The sequence below is a fragment of the Mauremys mutica genome, chromosome 3 (assembly GCF_020497125.1).
Source record: "Mauremys mutica isolate MM-2020 ecotype Southern chromosome 3, ASM2049712v1, whole genome shotgun sequence".
NCBI lineage: Eukaryota > Metazoa > Chordata > Testudines > Geoemydidae > Mauremys > Mauremys mutica.
Window position 1 is genome coordinate 15,208,922 of NC_059074.1, and position 23,129 is coordinate 15,232,050.

Genomic DNA, 23,129 nt, shown 5'->3' on the forward strand with positions numbered 1-23,129 from the left:
AGTATTAAAATACCATGGAAGTGAGGTACAACCAATGACTAGGAAAGTCGTGAGGTCTGGTTGCTGAGTACCCACCACTGTGATTAAAAGGAATGGGAGCTGCAGGAGAGATCAATCCGTCGTTACATGTTAATGAGTCTACATATTTCAACAATAATCATCATGATAATTATTAGAGTAGCGCCTGGGCCAAAACTCCAGAACCAAATACCCCCAAGCTTTGTGCGTGCTCAAAATCTAGCGCTGGATCTGAATTCAAACTTCAAAGCTGGTGTGTATTCCAAAACAGGCAGAAAGCAACAGTTTAAGTCAACACCGCTGGGTGTTTGAAATCTGGATTTAGATCTAAACTGTTGGGGGCTTGAACCCATCTCTAATAAGTCTACTTACAGAAGTGCTCAGATAGCATGGATGTGTTCAAGTTGCTAAGCCAACCATAATGGATTTTCTGTGCTGAGCTAAGGAACTAGCATGGTCCCCTCTCTACATATGGGGAACCAAAACAATTACACATTGCATTGATGTAGAATACGAAACAACATGTCACTATGGTATAGCACTATGCACTGTAAACGCACAAGACTGGCAGGCATTAAAAGTGCTTGGGCTTGCAAGTGGGAGATCAGCTTTCAAAGTGGGTTGCTAGTGTTTAGCAGAGATGGCCCAAACCAAAACCGTTTATCTAAATCCAGATCCAGGTTCAGATAAAAGTTCTTATCTTGAATCTCTCTTCAACAGACTGAGAACAAACACCAAATTGGAATGGGAATGTGCAGACTCAGATCTATTCTTCAAGCTCTCTGTTTTTGGATTTGGGTTGCGGGGCTTTGTCTATAATGGAGGGGCATGTGTTGACTCTGTCATGTTTTCCATGCCATTGGCTCGGACCCATTGCTAGCATTTTGTGGCAGTATGTTCTGATGAACCAAAGAAAAGGACAAATACGTGATGGAAGACTGACAGTGCATGGCATTGGGCTGAGGATAATGTGTGATGTGAAAAGGTTGGAGGTTCAGAGAGATATTACCATATGAAGACCTAGTGTCCATGTCACAAAAACTTCCTTCAGAGCAGACATTAAGCAGCATCCACATTGCGGGCTTTGACAGCAATGAAGCATGGAAAACCTACCATTCTTTCTTCTCCAGAAGTGTTTCCCACAAGTTCAGGGTCAATGACAGAAGAAGTTGACACTGTTACTGCCCATGCTTTACCTCTTCTCTGATACCCAGATGAGACCAATCTCTGATATTGTCTGTCCAGCACCTTTCAAAAACCAAAAGAAAAACAACAACATATAAGCAGACTGAAACAGCAGGGGTCCCTAAAATATTAACTTCGTTTGCCAGGAGCTGAATATCTTAATTCTTTGAAAATCTACATTATTTCCAAATAGTTCATCACATCGGTATTAATTACATATATTTGGAATGTGTGTGTGTTTTTCTGTCTTAGTCCCGTTGATTGCACTGTATTTAAAAGTCAGATGAAAGGAAATGCAAGCAAACAGAGTTTTTTTTCTCAATGCTTTGATGTCACTAATGTTCTGTCAACTGGCTTATTAAACCTTACATTCTTAGTACTCTAAGCAAAAGCTTGAGTGCTTTACAAGGTGTCTAAAAATATACTGTGATCCTTAAAAAAATGATCATACTTATCGGACAAGACAATAAATAATATATGATGCTCAGGACCTCTTTTATATTTTATTCACCTCTACATATAAGTTTAATCAGGGCAGCAGAATTTTCCGTTTGGTGGTTGTGGAGTAGAAAAGCCTCCTGGAATATGGACGCGACGCTTTTACATTGCGTGTTTTAAAAACAATTTAAACAACACCATCCAGCTAATTCTTACCACAGTGCAATTCAGGATGAAGATGGCAGTGAGAGAAAAAATTGTTTCATTGGGAGGGAACACAACAATTGTACAATGAAGCAAGCAGATGGGTAACTGGTAAACTCAAAATGCAAGTTACTTGGCTGGAAGGAGACCAACAGCAAAACTGTGTGACAAGGACTCAGGTCATAGTAAAGGGTGATGTTATTGCTGGACCAAAATTCCCTCCTTGCTCCCTCCTTGCTTCAAAGAGGCAGTAATTTATTGTTGGCCTAATCCAGCTGCAGATTACTACACTATCACATGCACCAGCTCAGCTCCACTTGATGATGTGTTGGTGGGTGATGACAAAGCTCTGCCCACTCCCATTTACTCTGGGGTGGTGGAGTATGAAGATTGGTAGGGGACCCTCCTCTTCGCAATCTGAGGAAATGAGCTGTGTGGGACACACCGCCTGATCCAAATCGATGGTCCCCACTAAGTGATCCAGAAGAAGGTGAACAAACCTGAGGTCCCTTCCAACCCTGATACTCTATGTTACAGGCTAGTGTGTTAAATATTGCATCATCCTTCCTCATCTAGTCCAATTTCTTAATAGAATAGAAATCTCAAAGTACTAAGGAGAAAACCTCTTCCTAGTTACATGTCTCTGCAATGTACACTCAGGTACAGCTGGATATCAGAGATTATACCCTTGATGGTGAACTTTCAAGGCTTGCTTGGGTCTTGGTTAGAGCAATCCTTCAGTACCCATCTAATCTAACAAGCAAAACAGAGTGCTACAAACAAGTACACAAGGATCACCTGGCCACACCACCGTGACTTCAATATATTTGAATACATCTGAATCACAACCCAGTCCCAACTTCCAACATATACACTGGGTCAACAGAAACTCAAGTTGAAGTTAAGGGCTAGGAGAGAATGACTCCAGAAGAAATGCACACAAACATCCTTGACATAAGAATTAGTGAAATGTAGAACAAGAAACTGTTTTAAGAGCGCAACAGAAATAAGTAGCATAGACAAGTTAAAGGGAAACAGAATACTGATGTCCTAAGGGCTCAGTGATGCCTTTAAGGCACTGGACCTGTTGAGGGTGGTACATAGCCAGGTTGCTTCAGCAGGTACACTAAGATATGTTGTGCCTCCAGGAAGCACGATGCCTCTAGGGTCTCCCCAGCATATAAGGAAAGTGCAGGTAAAGGCTCCTCTGCAGTTGACCATCTCTGCTGACTAGGATGCAAGGATTGGTGGGGCAATGATCTTACCTCCTCTCTACCCTTCCCCTGTTCAGGTGCATAGTTGTTGCTGGGGTGCACAGAGATTTTGCTCAGGTGAGCATAAGGGCTGCACTTGTGACTGGCACCTGAGTATGTGTGCGAAGGGTGGAGAGAGGCAAACAGGGAGGAAGACAGTGGTCAATCTTAATCTCACTCTACGCTAGGGTCTGATGATATCATGCATCCATTATCTCAGTCATAATACTTACTAACAGTAATAGTAGCAACAACATTTTGCATGCCTGCAAAGAATACCAGAATACTCTGCAAACATTAATTTAAATCTCACATCACCCCTACAAGGTAGGTATGTTTAAATATCTTGCCCAAGACCAACTGAGAGTTACAATCAACAACAGAACCCAGGAGTGCTGGCTTATGAGTCCTGTGCTCCCTACAACACTTCCTCTCTGTAAAGTCAGATGCCAGTGGACCCTGGTTTCCTATGTTCTCCAGTGCCCCTGCAGTCTGTATCCAATCTCCTACTAACACTTGGCTTGTTTTTTCCACATTTGTCTTTCTTTTTCTTTGACCTGATACTAAATTCTGCCCTGGTGTAAGCAGGCACATTTTCACTGAATTCATTGGAGTCGGTGCTCATTTATTCCAGGGAGAAATATGTTCCACATAATCTAAGGTCCTCAGCTAGCTATTTTCAAAGGAGAGCCCCAATCCTCCCCATAGACTTTGAGACCAGAAGGGACATCATGATCATCTAGTCTGACCTCCTCTGCATTGCAGGCCTCAGAACTTTACCCACCCATCCCTGTAATAGACTCAATATCTCTGAAGTCATCAGATCTTGATTTAAAGACTTCAAGTTATAGAGAATCCACCACTTATTCTAGATCATACCAGCAAGTGACCTTTGCCTCATGCTGTAGAAGGAGGCAAAAACCTCCGGGGTCTCTGCCAGTCTGACCCAGGGGAAAATTCCTTCCCCACCGCAAATATGGTGATTAGTTAGACCCTGAGCATGTGGGTGAGACCCACCAGCCAGACACCTGGGAAAGAATTCCCTGTAGTAACTCAGAGCCCTCCCCATTTAGTGTTCCATCTCCATCCATTGGAGATATTTGCTAATAACAATTGTAAATGGATCATATGCCATTGTAGGCAACCTCTGCATCCCATACCAGCCATAAATGTATCAACCTCACTGTTGAAACAAGTTAGGTTTTTTTTCCCTCCCATTACTCTCCTTGGAAGGAGGCTCCAGAATTTCATTTCTCTGATGGTTAGAAAACTGGTTCCTTACCAACACTCAGCACACTGAATTTCAGCTACTCTTTCTTTATTATTTATATTATGGTAGTGTCGACAAGCCCCACTCACAGGCCAGGCCCCACTGTGTTAAGTGCTGGACAGTCACACAACAAAAGATGCTCCCTATCCCAAAGAGCATACAATTTAAGCAGGCCATCATTCTAGTTAAATGCTAGCTCATTTTTTTGTGGCCCAGGCTTATTAGTTTCTCATTTCCCTGTCTTTTTTCTCTTCTATCCATCCTTGCTCCTTATTCATCTCTTTCTCCCATCAACTGTCTTAATCAATTTTTCATTTATTTTTTCCCCCTAAGATATGCCCTAGGAATTATTTTGGGGCACTTCTATGGTCTGTGCATAAAGGAGGTCAGACAAGATGATCACAATGGTTTGTTCTGGCCTTGGAATCTATGCATTTTATGAACTATTATTAGGGTTTATTTATATTTCAGATCTCGCTGTCCCTAACCCGCCATATGTCTCCCCAACTCCACTCAATGTAGGCCTTATAGGAGATAGAGAAGACAGCATTTACTCTCTGAGAAATGCCATGGTTATTTTTAATGAGGTAGTCTCAGCCGAATGGAGGATCAATGGAAAAAGCACCAACACAATGGGCCAGATCCTCAGATGGCATAATTTGTCATAGCTAAGGATCTGTTTCATGGATCTGTCTACAGTAAAGGACTCAGTGAAGGTTTAGAATGGTGCCATATCTGGAACCCTGAGAAATATTTTCTTAATGCATCACAAATATGGGTCCTTCTTGGAAAGGAAGAAACTTGAGTGGAGGGTTGCTCCCCAAAGTGTGGTCTAACTCCTAAAGCTGATTCAAACCTGGGGCGAAATCCTCGTTCCATTGAAAAGAATGGCAAAACATCCATTGCCTTCAGTGCCTTCCACCCCTTGTTCCCTTTTCAAACTAGGGTGAAATGTTTCCTTGGTATTTTACCCTCCTTAGCCTGTCTGCATTTTTTCCCCTTGTTTCTGAATAATGCTCCCAGTAAAACTGGGTCACAGGAGTAACAAGAAGTAGCTTCAGAAGACCGGTAGCTATTGCTTTCTCCCGGCTTTCCGTATTGTACCGTAAGCTTGTGTAGATCTTTTAATCCTAAATCTCTGGATGGGCTTCAACAGGCTTAGCCTTATTTTTCAGACAACAAAAACATAAAAGCTCAACAAGAGCACGCTAGAAAGGATCGCGTTCAGTTCCCTTAATTCCTTACATCAGCTCTAGCCCATCATGCTTCTTTACCAATAATTTTTAATTTACTTATTCTTTATTTTGGTGGCCACATCCCACAGCTTTGCATTTTAAAGTTCACCTTGCTCGATAAATCCATGCAGTCGCATTGGACGGTGAATCTGCATTTATAGCTCCAAAGGCAGCCTCCAGGTCAGCACATGAAAACTCTGAGGTCAAAATGTTGTCAGTAATGAGATCTCAAGAATTTCAAAAGTTCACATAGCTCTTTGTACAACACAGGAGAATCCCTCTGTTTCCTCTGGTACTGTTTCATGCTAATTCTGAAGCAGCAAGCCGGTGCGAGGCATTTCAACTGAAATATCAATTCATCTCAGCTCCTAATTTATTGCTCCTGCAGAACATTTGGGGTGAAGTTTTTGACTTGCTTAAGACAAGCACAGACAGTGATACATTTCACCCCAGTGAAACGAAAAATGAAAGAGTTAACTAAAAATGCCTAGACTCCTGATTTTGTCTTTGTCTTTTAGGCTGCAGGGTTTGTTGTTATTGCCAATTTATTTTATTTAACTTATTTATTAATTGATGCCCCATGTTAATTAACTGGTTTGTGTTATCACTATTTATTTAGTTAGTTAGTTTTGAAGAGTGCTAGGTACAAATTAAAAGACACAAGGCCTGATTCTCTTCATTTACACTAATGTAACCCAGGAGTGACTAAGTTGAAGTCAATGAGCTCAATCTTCAAAACACCATAAGAGGAGGGGGTGGCTCTAAGAGTGGGATCTTCAAAAGCTGCTAAGTCACTTAGGCCCAGATACCTCAAAAAGGTATTTAGGCACCTAACTGCCACTGAACTCAATGGGAGTTAAGTGCCTAAATACCTTTGAGGGTCTGGGGCTTAGGCACTTTTGAAAATCCCACCATAAGAGATCAGCATGCTCAGCTGTAATGTATATTACATAGAGGAAACTGCATATCCTGCCCCAAAGAACTTACACACTCAAGTTTCCTGACCCCTATCACCTCTATGTGGACTTTACATGCTCACGTGATAAAGATCTACTTGAGAGAGTTAGGATTGCAGCCTCACCAAGAAGCTAAAATAAGAGCACCTTGAACCCTTGCCCGCGTTTAGAAGCAAACTGTAGCCAAACCCTTTTTTGAGGCTTTGGAACTTTTATAGAATCATAGGGGACCTCCAGAAGTCATCTAGTCCAGTCTCCTGCACTCATGGCAGGACTAAATATTATCTAGACCCTCATGGCAGGACTAAGTATTATCTAGGCCTTTACCTTTGCAGTTTTCTCTCACCGCTTATACATCCAAGTTCTGGCCAGAACCATGACCAGAATTGCCAAGATACCCTGATAACGTTTGTTCCTGAGATCTCTTCAGCCCAGAATAGAAGTGGGAATCCAAGAACATGTAGGAGGATAAAAATTTCTGTGTTGGATTGGACCAGTGGTCTATCATGTCTGGTAATCTGGTAGTCAGTATCAGATGGTTCAGAGAAAAGTGCATGAATGGGTTAGAGCCAATGTAGGAAAGAGGGTAGCTGAACTTGGTCTTGTCTTGTTCTTATTGACACTTATGAATGTTCTGCACTGTGGGAAAAGTTTCCTCCTAGCTCTGAATACGTAAAGGTTGCCTTATGCTCCACTGCTGGAAGGTGTCTATTCCTCCCAAACCTGGTGTATATTTTCTTTAAAATAGTTTCTGTTATGACTGGCTATTCTCCTTATCCATATAACCTCCTGTTGAAAGCCTGTTTATATGTCACTTCCAGCCCACAACCCAAGAGATTCAGAGAAACCTGGATCTTCTCTGAATTAAATCCGAACTTTGAGAACCTTTTGAGGTTCACCTGTCATTGATATTTAAGCTCTAATAAAGTGGGCGATCTGGGCTTGCTGTTCCTTCAGCAATAACTCAGAGATGTAAGAGATTTATTTTTTTCTGCTTGGTTCCCTTTTAAACGAACCCAGCAGGGTACATCTGATGGAGATTGAAGATTAAGTTGTAATTACAGTCAATATCATTGCCGTGCCCACTTTGCCAAATAATATATATTTCAGTCAGTGCACTTTGGGGATTTATCTCTGCAAGGCCTGTTTCTGCCCAAATCAGTGTGTCTTTCCCTTTGATATTCCCACAGTGTTCACATATACCCTCAAACATACACAGCCCAGGGTAATATGTCTCCAATGCGCTGAAATCAATGGGAACACGGCCTTTTTTGCCTGACAGTATTGTCAGGGTGTATTATCTGGTTTAGGCTGTGGCTTCAGTTCATAGCAGTCGTCAGTTAAATTTCCCTTTCTGAAGCTGAGCAAAGTGCGGTAATGTCACAGCCACAGGCGACTGCCGCTCACAGGACGGTTTACCGGTGGAGCTTAGCCTCCTGGCTTGTCACAGTGTATATATCTCAGGGTCTTCTTTTCCTTCCTAGTCAGAGGTTTCCAAGAATGTTGCCTGGAGCAGTCATGGGATGCAAAAAAAGAGAGAGATTTTTGTTCTGCACTTAGCAACATTACCACACTTCACACTCAGTTTCTGATAAGGGGAAATTTAACTGACTGCTCTGAACTAGATATACCAGATAATATACTCTGACAGTGCTGTGGATAAAGGCTGGCAAACCTACTAATTTATATTTCATTATCTCTGCACTTGGTTTAATCTGTTACCTTTTACTAAACATTACAAAGATCACAAAGAGAGCTGAACTGAACAGAAGGAAGTGGAACCGCAGATACCTCTTGAACACAGGGCTGCCAGGATACCAGTAGCTTGGTGGAACATTTTGGCTATCCAGCCTGCCAGAAAGCTGGCGTGCACTTCTGCCATAGGAACCACCATACCACTACAAACCAAAGCTCAGAGCAGTGTAAGAATATCCCTGTAGCCATGTAGAGTTCTGTTGTCTTCAGTGGGACTCTGCATGGACATGGGGTCCATCTGCATGGACCTGACTACTGGAATGGGACAAATTAGTTCATCTAGTCAGATACTGTAGCTGCCAAGGCTGGTCAGTGACAGATGTAGATGGGTGCCACCTTCCTCTGACACAATGCACCCGTTTTTTTCAGTGTTATACCAGATGCGGTGCTAGTGGCAGTAGGGACATTTCTTCTTGACCTCAGCTAGCGATCAGGTTATACCCTAAGGCTTCCCTAAGGTTTCGGATTTGATTTGATTGTAAACTCTTTGGGGGCAGGTATCATCTATTACTCTGTGTATGGCCAGCAAGTTGTCCAATGGAGCCACAAGCTTGGGGCTCTAGGCATTACCATAACACTATTACTTAACACTACTACTATGGAAAAGGAAAATATCACACCCCTAAATGTAACCTCCAAAGTGGGACCTAAGGAGTAACGGCCAGTATCAGCTAGTGCAGGATATCTGGTGCTGTGACATTTTTCCTGGAAGAAGGCTATTTAAGAAAAATGACTCCTGGCATGCAATAATAACATGGCACCATCCCAGTCAGGTGTTTTTTCCACGTGTGTACGTAGAGATTTGTTGTCCACTGACTGAGTCAAGGACTTTATTTTTCACCGTCTTGAAAGGAACAATGGTGTATAGAGCACTAAACTAGGAGTCAGGACACCTGGTTTCTATTGCTGGCTCTGTTAGCTAAAATGCCCTTTCAAGGATGCAGAATTCTTCCCTGTCCCCCACAGAGCCAGTTAACTTTGCTCCCTACCTCAATACTAGTGAGAGACTCTGGGGAGACAGTATCTCAGGAGTAGTCCCTGTGAATCTTAAGGCACGGGGGCCACCCAAGGAGCAGAGCTGGGAGGAAGGATGGTGCAAGTGTTTAGGTTGCTAGCCCAGGACTTAGCAGACCTGCATGCAATTCCCTGCTCTGATACTATAATAATGAAAGCCATAAAGTTAGAGAGATCTGCTCCTTCTTCACTTGCCACAGTCACATATGTGAGTGGCTCCCTCTAGCCCTATTTGTCGCAACAGGGACATGGGCAGTCTGACCTAGTGGTCAGAGAAGAAGTTGGGAGCCAGGCCAGGTGAGATACCAAGAGATCAGAGTCTGAGACAGGCCAGAGGGCAAACCAAGAGTCAGGTGTCTGGAAGCAGACAGGATCAGGTTACCAGGCAGTAGGGGGCTGGTAGCACAACAGGATCAGTCCTAAGCAGGGGAAACTGGCAAGGATAACTCCCTAGTCCTGTGCTTGGTTTAAATAGAAGCAGGGAACCAACCAGCACCCCTGGAGCTCCACCAATCATATCCTAGGACTAGAATACTCTGTCTGAGTTGAGCTTCTAGTTCTGGCAACTGTTAACAGGTCAGTCTATGGCTGGTCAGAACTTATTGGCTACCAAGTGACCTGTGGACTGGGCTTTAAGACCCAGGGTCCCTAATGCTATTTCACAAACTGTGCAAGGACTTAGATCTTTCTCATTTTTCATAGCAAGTTTCCTCCACACAGATTCCAGTAACCTTTTTGTTTCTGTAGATCCAGGGCCAATATTTGTTCTTTTTGTGTTGCTCAGACATTCACATCATAAAGAACATTCATTTAATTGTTTCTGTCTCTCTTTCATTAAGGATTGACTACTGCCTGTTATTATTGTTATTATTACTCCATCAATGATATCATTGTGGCCTAGAATTCCATTTCAGACTGCCTTTAAACGTGCATCTGCCATTACAACCTTCAAGAAACTCAGAATGGGACTTCATTTGCTAAGTAACTAGCATCCTTTTCCTTTGCTTACACTGATTTCTAATTTGCTTTCATTGATGGACTTCATGCACAACTCTTCATTTTTAAAAGATCAAAATATGCTTGACGGCTATTGATCTGGCTTCAGGTCATCTGATTCAATTGAGGTTGCCCTGATTAGATTTGCAATGATTTGCTGAGGCCAAATCTAAAGGATATCAAGAATTCTACCTGCACATAATGTCTTTAACCCTGCAGGAACATCTGGTAGGAAGAAACAGCTGGGGAGGGGCTGTTTTTGGCTTGCTTTGAATTGTTTTCAGTGACAGCTGGTGCCCAAAGCACACGATGGGGCTGCAGGTGGCCAGGAGGCCCAGAGGCAGCAGGCAGGGCCGGCTCCAGACCCCAGCGCGGCAAGCACGCACGTGGGGCGGCCTTTTCCCGGGGGGGCGGCAGGCTGGGCCGGCGGACCTGCCGCAGTCATGCCTGCGGGAGGCGCCCCGGAGCCCCAGGACGACCGGACCTGCCGCAGGCATGACTGCGGTGGGCGCTCGTCCCGCGGCTCCAGTGGACCTCCCGCAGGCGTGACTGCGGACGCTTCGCTGGTCCCGCGGCTCGGCTGGACCTCCCGCAGGCATGACTGTGGACGGTTCGCTGGTCCCGCGGCTCGGCTGGACCTCCCGCAGGCATTCCTGCGGCAGCTCAAGCGGAGCTGCCGGACCTGCGAACCGTCCGCAGCTGCGGGAGGTCCAGCCGAGCCGCGCGACCAGCGGACCCTCCGCAGTCATGCCCGCGGGAGGTCCGCTACTCCCGCGGCTCCGGGGCGCCTCCCGCGCATGACTGCTTGGGGCGGCCAAAAAGGTAGAGCCGCCCCTGGCAGCAGGAAACAGAATCAGTCAGCAGGATACTTTACCTTTGTGGGGTTAAAATAACACAGCCCCACTGGAGGCTTCATTTCTTGCCATGCTCCTCCTCTGCTGCCTGCAGCTGCCTGGTGGCGACTTTTGCCTATCTTTATGACAAGAATAATTTATTATCCTGGACATTACACCTGGGAGTTCCACCATGGATCAGGATCCCTTTGTGCTAGGTGCTGTACAAACCTAGAACAAAAAGATGGTCCTTGCCCCCAAAGAGTTTATAAACTAAGGGTAAGACAAGACAACAGCTGGATATAGACAGACAGGGGAACACAAGAAAACAGCGAGACAGTCTTTTTGGTGGATCTTGCAACATTTTCTGAAGACAGTCAGACTCTGGCTTACTCAAATCTCCTTGGGTAGCTTAGTCTAATGACAAATAGACTTGGCCCAACTCAGAGGAGAATTTCACCCAAGATGTTCACCCCTTTTCTCCTCTCTTTGCTAACGTGATTTAGCTTTGCCTTAACAGCTGACATCTTGGACTGAAATCCAGGACAGTATTGGCAGGGGAGCAACCAAGCTGAGCTAATAGTTCTTTAACGTCTCTAATCTCTGTTAAAGGAATAGAACATCCTAATGTTAAACAGGAATAAAAAGGAGGACCTATATTTTTTGCTAGAATGTCATCTTGAAAACCTTTTTATGTTCAGAGTTGATCATCAAAGCATTTATTTAACTAGGCTCAATGTGAATTTGAAGACTCCAGGATTGCTTTTTGATTTTGAGCATTTTTTAACTTTTCCATTAATCTGTTGGTAGCCCATGTAATATTCATTTACTTAATACTTCTAAAATATGGGTAATGTGCAGTACTTTTCTTGCTAGGCTTCTGATGTTTCCTAGCCTGGGAAGGAAAGGTGGGCTTGCAGTTAAGATGCCAGAGTAAGAATTAGGTGATCTGTGTGACCTTGGTTACATGACTCAATCTCTCTGGGATTGTTCCCTATTTGTTCAATGGGGAAGAGCCTTTCTTACCTCATAGGGATGGAGGTAAACATTCAAAATGATCTGGACAAACTCAAGAAATGGTTTGAAGTAAATAGGAAAAATGCAAAGCACTCCACTTAGGAAGGAATAATCAGTTGCACGCATACAAAATGGGAAATGACTGCCTAGGAAGGAATATTGTGGAAAGGAATCTGGGGGTCATAGTGGATCACAAGTGCACAGTGTAACACCTTTGCAAAAAAAAGTGAACATCATTGTGGGCTGTATTAGCAGGGGTGTTGCAAGCAAGACATGAGAAGTCATTCTTCTGCTCTGCTCCGCGCTGATTAGGTGTCAGCTGGAGTAATGTGTCCAGTTCTAGGCGCCATATTTAAGGAAAGATGTGGAAAAATTGGAGAAAGTCCAGAGAAGAGCAACAAAAATGATTAAAGGTTTAGACAACATGACCTATAACGGAAGATTTAAAAATTTGGGTTTGCTTAGTCTGGAAAAGAAAAGACGGAGAGGGGACATGATAACAGCTTTCCAGTACACAAAAGGTTGTTGTCAGGAGGAGGGAGAAACATTTTTCTTCTTAACCTCTGTGGATAGGACAAGAAGCAATGGGCTTAAATCAAAGGACCTCAAAGTGTGGGGAATGCCCCCCTAAGAGGGTGCATAGGAATGTCCAGGGAGGCATGACATGGCCAAGGCCAGCCCCCACAGAGGCAGGGAGGGAGCACCATCCAGCCCCTCCCCACCCCCAGCCCTGCTCTGGTCCCACCCCCAGCCATGTCCCTGGTTCTGGTCCCTGGGCCTGCCCTGTCCCCAGACTCAGCATATCTCCCCTGATGGCCCTGGACTAGCCCCCAGCCTCGCTGCTGGCCATGGCTCTATTCCCAGTCCGGGGCTGAAGCTAGGGGCTAGGCTGGGAGCAGAGTCACACCCAGCTGCGGGCTCAGCTGTGGCTCCGCCCCCACCCCCAGCCTTGGCCCTTGGCTGTGGCCCTGCTTCCGGCCCTCAACCCACCCCCAGCTGTGGCCCCAGCCTCAGCCCCCTTACCCATGTGGCTCCCCTCGTGCTGCAGCCTCACTGGCTCTGGGAGGGGTGGGGGGCATAGATGGGGTAAGGAGGGGAACACAATCCTCAAAAGTTTGGGGACTGCTGGCTTAAATTGCAGCAAGGGAGGTTTAGGTGGGACATTCGGAAAAAAACTTCCTAACTATCAGGGTGGTTAAGCAGCGGAATAAATTGCCTGGGGTGGTTAGAAAAACACCTATCAGGGATGCTCTAGATAATACTTAGCCCTGCCACGAGTGCAGGGGACTGGACTAGAAGACCTCTCGAGGTTCCTTCCAGTCCTACCATTCTATGACATAGAAGTCTTACAATACGCCCTTTCTGCCTGTGACCTGCTCCCCCCATTTCTCCATGTTCCTGGCCCAAACCCTGACAAGCCCCACACACTAGGGACTAGGAGCCAGGTGGCCTAGGGCTGCTTTGGAAGCTCTACATTGGTAGTAGAAGCCTCTTTGCACAAGTGTTATTTCCTGGGGGCCGTTTTAACACCTTTACACCATGAGAGGTTGGGTAATGTGCAATGTTTCTCTTCTAGGATACCTCCTAGCCTGCAGAGGAAAAATGGGTTTGCAGTTAAAATGCCAGACTAGGGATTAGATAATCTGGGTTCAATTTGTTGGTTCATCTGTTGCCTGTAACTTGTTGCCTTGGGCTGAGTTACAGAGAGGCTGTGCACCAACCGTTTCCAGCAGAAATTGCTGGTGCTCAGCATCAAAAAAAAAAAAAAGGCTGAACATACCTCTCTGTGTCTCCTTATCTCATCTACAAAGCCCTTATTCTCCTTACAGGACTGTTGGATGGACCAACAAATTAACAGATGGAGAGGGCTTTGAAGATATTAAGTGCTAAATGTTATTAATCCAAAGTCAGTAGTTCTGCTTTTGACTTCAGCACCCTGCATCATTTCTGCACAACAGATCCTTGTAATAAGTAATATTTTCACTGGGTGAAACTCACCCCTGTGCAGGAGCCAAGAGAAGGCCCAGGCACTACCGAATTTCCAGGATGTATGTGTTGCATAAGCTTTTCACTGGCCCTCTGCTAGGCCCACCTTGTAATCATTATGGGTCTGAACCTCCACCACTGAATGGGAACTGTGCCATTGGCTTCAATGGGCAGAAAATCAGGGCTCAGAACTGCTATTTGATATCAATGCAATGATTAATTCTTGGGTAGGAGACAACATAGCTCTAACATCAGCCCTGGAATTTATTTTATTGCTTGCTTTCTGTCTCCTGTAAGTTCTGATAGATGGTCACTCAGCTTCTTAGGATGCGGTATCTGAGGATCCTCCAGGCACCAGGCAGGGCCCATTACCTTTTTAGCTCTAATGATATCCTGCCAACAGCAATCTTAAATGCAAGCTATTTATTCCATTACACTAAACAGGGGTAATTTGGTAAATTGAGTGTTTAAGTAGCCTTAAGGTAAGTATTTTTTTTCCCTTGGTAAAATGGCAATGTTGCCTTCAGCCTCAACAGATAGTCCAAGGTTTGGGGGGAATTTATCTTCTTTTGCTTTTAATTGTTCATAAAAGTGAAAGGTTAAATATTGCCAAATCAGGAAATGTTAATTCAACCCTCTTACAAATGTTAAATAAAACTGAAATCAAGCAAACATTAAATTAAACAAAATGTTTCTTATGTAAGTCTGAGGTACATTCTAGAACCCTCTTGACCACTAGCCTCCCAGCTGGAATACTGCAGCAGGAATAGTTCCACTAAAATATTTTAATTTATCAATCCAAGGGTCCAATCACAAAGCAGCGTGTAGGATTTTAGTAGCCTGACCAGGGGTGGCCTGAGAAAGAGCCAGAATTTACCAATGTACATTGCCACAGAGCCACAGTAATATGTCAGCAGCCCCCCATCAGTTCCCCTACCCCGCTCCCAGTGCCTTCCACCCACCAGCAGCCCCGCCGATCAGTGCCTCCCTCTCCGCACTCCCAATGAGCTGTTTTGTGGCGTGCAGGAGGCTCTGGGAGGGAGCGGGGAGGAGCGAGGGCATGGCAGGCTCAGGGGAGGGGGGCGGGAAGGGGTGGAGAGGGGACAGGGCCTGTGGCAGAGCCAGGGGTTGAACAGTGAGCACCCCCCGGCACACTGGAAAGTTGGCGCCTGTAGCTCCAGCCCTGGAGTCGGTGCCTATACAAGGAGCCGCATATTAACTTCTGAAGAGCTGCATTTGGGTCCGGAGCCACAGGTTGGCCACCCCTGGCCTAGACCCCATTGGCCCATTGACTTTAAAACTGTACATTGTTACACCAGAATTTGGTAAACCATAGCAAGCCCAGCTGAGTCACTCTGGATTTACTGTGGTGTAGCAGGGAGTAAATTTTGCCCTCAAAGGAGTTGTACAGGTGAAAATATACTTATATTAAAAAGTATGCTCCACAACAATTACATGTTTGTTAGTGATGTATTGAGAAGTGCCATGTGATTTCCAGCTTCTTCATAGATAACCATCCATGATAGGCAAAAAGGTTCTCAATTTAATTTCTCATATGAAGGACAGAAAAAAAATTCTATTCTGCTTGATCTAGAAATAGCTTCTTGTAAAAACATTGCTTTCTCTATCTTTTCTTACATTTCAAGGAAGAATAAAAAGCTTTGCTACACTTGAAGACCAGGGATGATGCAGGAGGGGGGTTCACATACAAAGAAGGCACTGATTACTCTGGGCTATTGCAATTCCCATAGCACTTTTCACAAGAGTAGAGGTGCTAGTCTTGGTGTCCTGTCTAAATTCCGTCTGAGAGTAGTTTCATCACCTCTCTCTAAATATCCATTTGGATACAGTAGTCTTCACTTCTTGTCCTAACAGTTGTGTAAAGTTTCTCAGTCAGGGGGACCAGAAATACTTTCAGGCAGAACTGGAAGTTGTTTATCAAGGTTGAGTGCAGGTCATCCAAAGAGGTAACAGAATCCCTTGTAACTTAGATGGCCCATCAAATTGAAAAACAAGGTGTTCCTCACAAATGATTTGCCCAGCTTTAATTGCTACCCAACCCAACCATGCGTAGGAATCAGAAGGTAGTTCAGTTTCTTTGCTTATTAATTCCTTGGTTCTCTGCTGAAGCTGCTAACAAGGGTGCCCAATGCTGGCTCAAGATCACAACGATTCTGTACCACAGTCAACAACTGAATCCAGATCTTTTGATTCTCAAGCCACAGATGGGTCAGGATTGGAGTAGAGCTGGAAACTTACACAACACCTACTTGAACTCTATGTAGCTCTTTCTGCTGCAGTTAGTCCCTTACTTTCTTATATCCTAAATTCACTCACATCTTTTACATTCATGCACTTGGTTTTAAATAGTTTAACATGATTAATATTTTAATTCACTGGAGTGGACGGGGGCTGAGATACAGGAGGAGAGTCCTCTTTTCTAGCCATTTTGGATTTTGCATCCTTCCAAGCAGAACTGCATGAAGTGAGTTCGTTTATACACAGGAAGGGCTGGGGTGGAGGGAGATTTAATCAGTGGCATGCTGTGTACTGTACTCTCAGCATTAAAAGCATGTTTTCCTTTTTACACAAAAAAGAACAAGGCATTCACATGGAAATGGAATAGATCCCTATGGTGATTAAAAGCTCCAGTAGAAAGATACATATTTAATGAATAGATAAAACAGATAAAGGGGGAGGGTGCAGTTCCAGTGCTAAGGAGCTAAATAACAAATTATATTTGTGATTTATTGATTCTTGTATAGAGCAAGGAATTGTAAAAAACAGGGGCCTATTAAATTGCTAAATACAAAGGCAAGGCATTTAGCAAAGAATGGAAGAGCTAGAGGCATGTGCATATAGAGAAGTATATGATATTACAGAGAAAACTAAAACTTGTCTGGAAAACAATAATTGGTGTGTTCATGTTAAATAAATGGTTTAAAAGAGACAAACAGGAATGGAAAAGGAGGAGATGTAGTCTAGTCTCCATTATGCCCTATATATAGTTCATCGCTCTTGGATTTTCTAGAAATTGAATTTTATCTACTGTTACTATAGCCGGATAAAAATAAGGGCTGCCTGTCTTCATGCTTATGGGCATAAACAAATTCCAAACTCAGGCATCAGTTAGAACTGTTCATCTCCAATGCATTTACATATATAGAAGTAATAGAAATCATAGAAATGTAGAGCTGGAAGGAACCTCAAGAGGTCATCTAATCCATCCCTCTGTGCTGAGGCACAGTTAAGTATACCAAGCCCATCGCCAGAGAGGTTTGTCTAACTTGGTCTTGCGAAATTAGGTGTATTGGTCACTGTTGATGACATGCTACATACAAACTCTCATATTCCAGGACATGAGTCAACCTTTAAGGGAGGGAGTTAGGACAAAGTTTTACCTATGAGTCAGTTATTCTATAATTGCCCGCTATAATTGCTTAGCTTCTCCTGAAGCAACTGTTGCTGAACAGTGACAGAGGCAGGACACTGCATTAGATGGACCACTGATCTGATGCAGTATAGCAAGTTCTGCATACCAGATTTAATGAATAATTGGTCTGTTCCAGCATGGCAGCATTTAAGAAACAAAGGCCCAAATGTTTGTTTCCATCATGAGGTGATAGCGTCTTTTTTCAAACACCCTGGGAGACTATCTGTACTATACTAGGTGATAAGTAGCCAGTTCAGCCTCCCTGTCCCTCTGCACAATATACTGGGGCAATGTTTGGTAGGACAGAGGCTGCCAGACTGCAGCTCTGGGCATCTTGTTCCTCTGTTCCCTTTCTCTCACCGCCAAGCAGGAACAAGTGGCCTGTGAGGGGAAAAGAGGAACTGTCTAGGATCCAACAATAGATTTCAGATAGTTTAGGGGTTCTATGAGTCAAACCCCTGCACTAACTGTCTCCATGTCTCTCATTAGCCTACATCCTATTAGAGACCTCCAGAAGCTAACAGTATGTCACAGGAAGCATGACTAAACTTTAGAAGGAGATAGTATGAACAGGTACAAACCAGGAAGGAGTGGAGCATAGAATTGGGTGATGGGGCCTGAAGAGAGGAGTGACCCATTGATAGCCTCCACAAGCTCAGGGAAGTCCTTGTGGAGCACAGAAATTCAATGCCCCTTAACAAAATTCTGGTCAATAAGACTGCCAGAGCCCCCGGTTGTCTAATGTTTCTAAGTGGACATCTGGCATGGCAGAATACTGGAATTGAAGAGGGAGATGCAGCAGAGCAGAATGCTGGTTAGGGATTGCCAAGATTCTGGCAGATAGGTGGCAGCATGATTTACAATGGGGAACACTGACCCACCCCTAACTCCCCTACTGGGACTGGCTCTGGCATTTCCTGACACAGGGGTGGACTGGACCTTGACTGGGCACACTGTTGCATTCCACAATACAGGCACAATCCCAATGCCTGGCATTGGGTTCTTTTTATCAGTGGTGGTAACTCTTTTATCTAGAGGTGGCACCGGACTTCGTCAACTTGCATTGGTTCAGTGTCTGGTAGGACAACAGGGACCATGGGAAACAGAAGAATTCTCACTGGCGGGGATCAGGCGGTGGGCTGCTTTTCTTAGGCTCACACCAGAAGTCGATCAGCAATCCAGACACAGAGATTGATTAAGGCTCCCAGGTTAGGCAGAGTTTCCACCCATGCTTGTTCATCTTTGATGGTCATTGAGACCCTGCCTGAAGTGGTGCCACTGCACAGCCTCACTCCAGTGGGTGTCTGCAGCCAGACATTGAAATGTCACTGAATATTTGGCAATGGATGTGGGACCCTGCTGGTGGGCGTGGAGAGCAGCTTCCGTGGTATGTTCTCCATTAGGGTTGTCAAAGATGCCCACTGTTGCCTGTATAAAGCTCTACAAATGTTCAAGGAGAGGACTGGACCCTTCCAGGGGCAGGGGCACCCACTTCTGGGCCTCTCCAGTGAGGAGGCTAAGTACTAATCTCACTCAGGACTGAGGTATGACTGTGGCCACAACATGAACTGGAGATGCAGTTGGTTAAGGAACCCACAAAACTTGGCACAATCCCCATCAGACTTATTGGGTAGGGGCATCTTGTGCTCACAGACAGTGGCTATGAGAGTTGGGAGCAACAGAAGATGCTGCCTGGTATTGTACCAGGGCTTGGAGGGCTGCATTCTGGACACATAGCATGGAGATCAGAGCCTGCAGTGCCTGCAGGCCTCCAAAAAAGTCAGAGAAGATGGGGCTGCGGGGCTGTCCTGAAGGGGAGCTCTGTGGGACGATGTCCCTGCTATCTTCTAGGGGGCTGCTCAAACTGTCACACATCAAGGTGTAGGTGGTGCAATCTGCCAGTTGGAGCAGGAGTCTTGCCTAATGGTCAGAGCAGAATCAGGGGACAGAACTGGAGGTGTGGTCAGGATACAAACCATTGGTCAGAGTCCAGAGTCAGAACAGAACCAAAAGGTAGAGCCAGAGTCGTGGTCAAGAGACAAGCCAATGGTCAGAACCAGGAATTAGGAGTCAGGAGGCAGGCGGAGTATAGGGCTGGAGTGGAGCAGCAAGGGGATGGAGCAAAGGGTAGACAGGAAGCAGGTCTGGTGCATCTGCAGGCCTGGAACACATTGTATGGCCACTGCGGTCCCGTTGCTACAGGGCTTAAATGGCAAACTGTTGGCTCTTCTGAGCAGTCAGGGAGCACAGTCACTTAATGTGGGTTTATTGGGCCCAGATGAGTTGCTAGGCAGCTGAGTTCCTGATGACCTTGCTTCATGAAAAAAGGATCACAGCCAGCCCGGCTGTAAATGCTGGGGAAGAACTTTGGGTGAGAAACTTTATTAGGCAGGAGGGTATCTTGTTAGTTAAGGTTAAGCTCCAGAATGTGTGTTATGATTTTCTTTTAGATGTAACCCTTTGTTTCCAATATTTCGTTGTGCTCTGTTCTTTGTTCAATACATTTATATTTGCTTTCTCTACTAGCAAATCTAAGGGCCGTGCGTTAAGCAGAGCTGTGTTTTACGGTGTAATTGGTAAGCTGTGGTGTACTGTTCCTTTGGAAACAGAGGCTCTGGGAATTCAGTGGGCACTCCAGGGAGACACTTGGAAGACTCAGGGGTTGGTGTGTGCAAAGGAAGAGTGGGACCTGTGGAGTAGTGCTTGTGTTTCCAGAGGCTGGCGGGGTTGGGGACCTGACCCCTGACGGACACAGATGCGCTTCTCTCTTTAGACTAAGGGCAGGTGGTAGTGAGGTACCTCTGGGTTTTTAAGCAACAGAACTTTAAAGTCGTGGTATCATGTCTGGTCACGGCAAAGGTGGTAAGGGCTTGGGAAAGCGGGGTGCCAAGCGCCATCGCAAGGTGCTCCATGATAACATTCAAGGTATTACGAAGCCGGCTATTCGTCGTTTGGCGCGGCGTGGTGGTGTGAAGCGTATTTCTGGATTGACCTATGAAGAAACCCGAGGAGTGCTGAAAGTGTTTCTAGAGAACGTCATCCGCGATGCTGTTACTTACACTGAACACGCTAAGCGGAAGACTGTGACTGCCATGGATGTGGTCTACGCTCTGAAACGCCAGGGTCGCACTCTCTACGGATTCGGGGGTTAAGTTTCCATCCCGCGTCAAAGTTGAAACAGTCTCAAAAACACAAAAAAACTCAGGGTATTTCCATGAAGTGTCATACCCCTCTGAGAAAATTTCAACTTTTCATAAAAATAGCAAAAAAGCCCAAACCAGAATTTTTTTCTTTTGGGGGCTTGGGGTTGCCTGACAACTCCCTCCCCCCAACTCCCCCTCCCCCCCAGGAAAGCAGTCATTTTTTCTCTTTAGTCAAAACCCAAATTTTCCTCTTGACAAGACAGTTTGGATAGATAATTTTCAGTCAGCCCATGCCAGAACAGGAATGTATTCTTTGCCCTTTTACTGTTTTTCCCCCATCCGCAAGCATCTTTACAATGAACAGGAGAAGTGAAATTATAATCCAAGGAAGCATTTCTAAATAATAAATGTGCTCACATTTGGGGATTGGTTTGGGGTCTGTGAAGCAGTGTGAGTAAAACCAAAAGTTGGTATTAGTTGGTTATAATTAGCCCCTATAGCTTTAAGGCAGCAGCTTCCTGCTCCAGGGGGTCAGAGAGAGATAGAGACAAGGAGAGAAGTCTAGGCAGGTAGCTGAAGGAATGTAGCAAATACATTTATTCATGCCTTAGCAAAATCAGTTGATTTGCAGCATGCTCACTTCTTCCTGACTGAGATCTTTTAGCTGTACTCCAGTGACAAAATTAGTATTTGGTGTGTTGCACCCACCCTGGAAATGCACAAAATACAAGCAAAAGGAATTCCTTAAAGGGGACACTATGATAAAAGTAATCTTTTTTTAAGAACCCTATATATATGTAGGCCCTATTCTGATTCACTGAAGTTATAGCCCAGAGCAAGAGAATTGGGCCCTTTATTTAATAGGCTTTAAGGCCAGAAGAGTCTGTTGTGATCACCTTGTCTGACCTCCTGTATAAGCAGGCTAGAGAACTTCATCCAGTGATTCCTGCATGAAGCTCAATAACTTGTAGCTGAACTAGGGCATCCTGTTTGCAAATACTGTCTTCCATGCTGCTGAAGAAAAAACTTAATTATATACATACTAGGCCAGATTCTCTGGTGTAAACTGGGGTAACTCCACTAACTTCAATAGAGCTATGCCAATTTACAACAGCTGCAGACTTTTCCCACTGTTTCCACTCAAGAAAAACTGCTTCCTTCCATTAGTGCTATTTATGGATGTGGCCCTGACATATACACCTCTACCCCACTATAACGCGACCCGATATAACACGGGTTTGTATATAGCGCGGTAGCAGCGGGGCTCGCCTGCGATTTAAAGGGCCCAGGGCTCCGGCTGCTGCGGGGAGCCCAAGGCCCTTTAAATCACCGCTGGAGCCCTACTGCCGCTACCCTGGGGCTGCGGCAGCGGGGAGGGTGGGTGCAAGGATGTTTCGTGCCCTAGGCAAAACTTCCACCTTGCGCCCCGCCCCCAGCCCTGTGGCAGCTCTCCGTCCCCCCTCCGCCCTAAGGTACCCCCCCTGCGGCAGCTCCCCACCCCCCCGCACCCTGAGGCGCCCCCCCCTGCAGTAGCTCCCCCCCATGCCCTGTGGCGCCCCCTCCCCCCCGCGTCAGCTCCCCCCTGGCAGCTCCCCGCCCCAGCTCACCTCTGCTCCACCTCCTCCCCGAGCACGCCGTCGCCACTCCACTTCTCCCACCTCCCAGGCTTGCGGCGCCAAACAGCTGATTGGTGCCGCAAGCCTGGGAGGGAGAGAAACAGAGTGGGGCGGCATGCTCAGGGGAGGAGGCGGAGCAGAGGTGAGCTGGGGCGGGGAGTTCCCCTGCATGCCGCCCCCCTGCCCCAGCTGCAGGCGGCCCTCTCCACGCCCCCCTGCCCCAGCTCCCTCCACCTAAATGCCAATGACGACCTGGGCAACACAGGATTAAAGCAGAAGACATATATGTTAAATGTGTGGTATGGTTGATGCAACAGACTTTGCAATGGGAGAGAGGAGCAGAGCATTCCCACAGAGACAAGAAAGCAGAGAATCGATAACTGAGTCAGTGTTAAATAGAATATAAAATAATTAACAATGAACAAAGCTGGTCAAAAACAGAGAGGAGGGGAATCTTGAAAACGTTGTCAAATTTCCCCCCTCTCTCCTTTTCTGGTCTAAAATGCAATTTTCAACCAGTTCTAGTGATAAATCAGCCATATAGTATAACAGTGGATTCATTCCCTACATTCTACCCTCTGGCAATACAGCTATGAAATATTTTAAGGTTAAGCCATAAAACTGGTGAACACCTTTTCACCGTCTGCCAACATCAGAAAATATATGATCTAACTTCAGAGAAAAAACTTACTGAAATAACAAGTCTGGGCAAGTGGTTCTAATGGGACAGCTGAGAAGGCTCAAGATGTCCTAAAATTTGACATGGTAATTGTGTTC

General features: G+C 45.3%; 1 protein-coding gene across 1 annotated transcript; it reads left to right on the forward strand.

Annotated features, from left to right (window-relative positions):
• Positions 1-20,433: 20,433 nt before the first annotated feature.
• On the forward strand, positions 20,434-20,772 carry LOC123367670 (histone H4-like). The gene has a single exon (XM_045012048.1). It carries the CDS (start codon positions 20,434-20,436, stop codon positions 20,743-20,745), a length of 312 nt encoding a protein of 103 aa, XP_044867983.1. The 3' UTR covers positions 20,746-20,772.
• The last annotated feature ends 2,357 nt before the right edge of the window (positions 20,773-23,129 follow it).

Excerpts from the sequence above, each read along its gene's own strand:
- LOC123367670 (XM_045012048.1), top strand. The coding sequence starts at position 20,434 with ATGTCTGGTCACGGCAAAGGTGGTAAGGGCTTGGGAAAGCGGGGTGCC.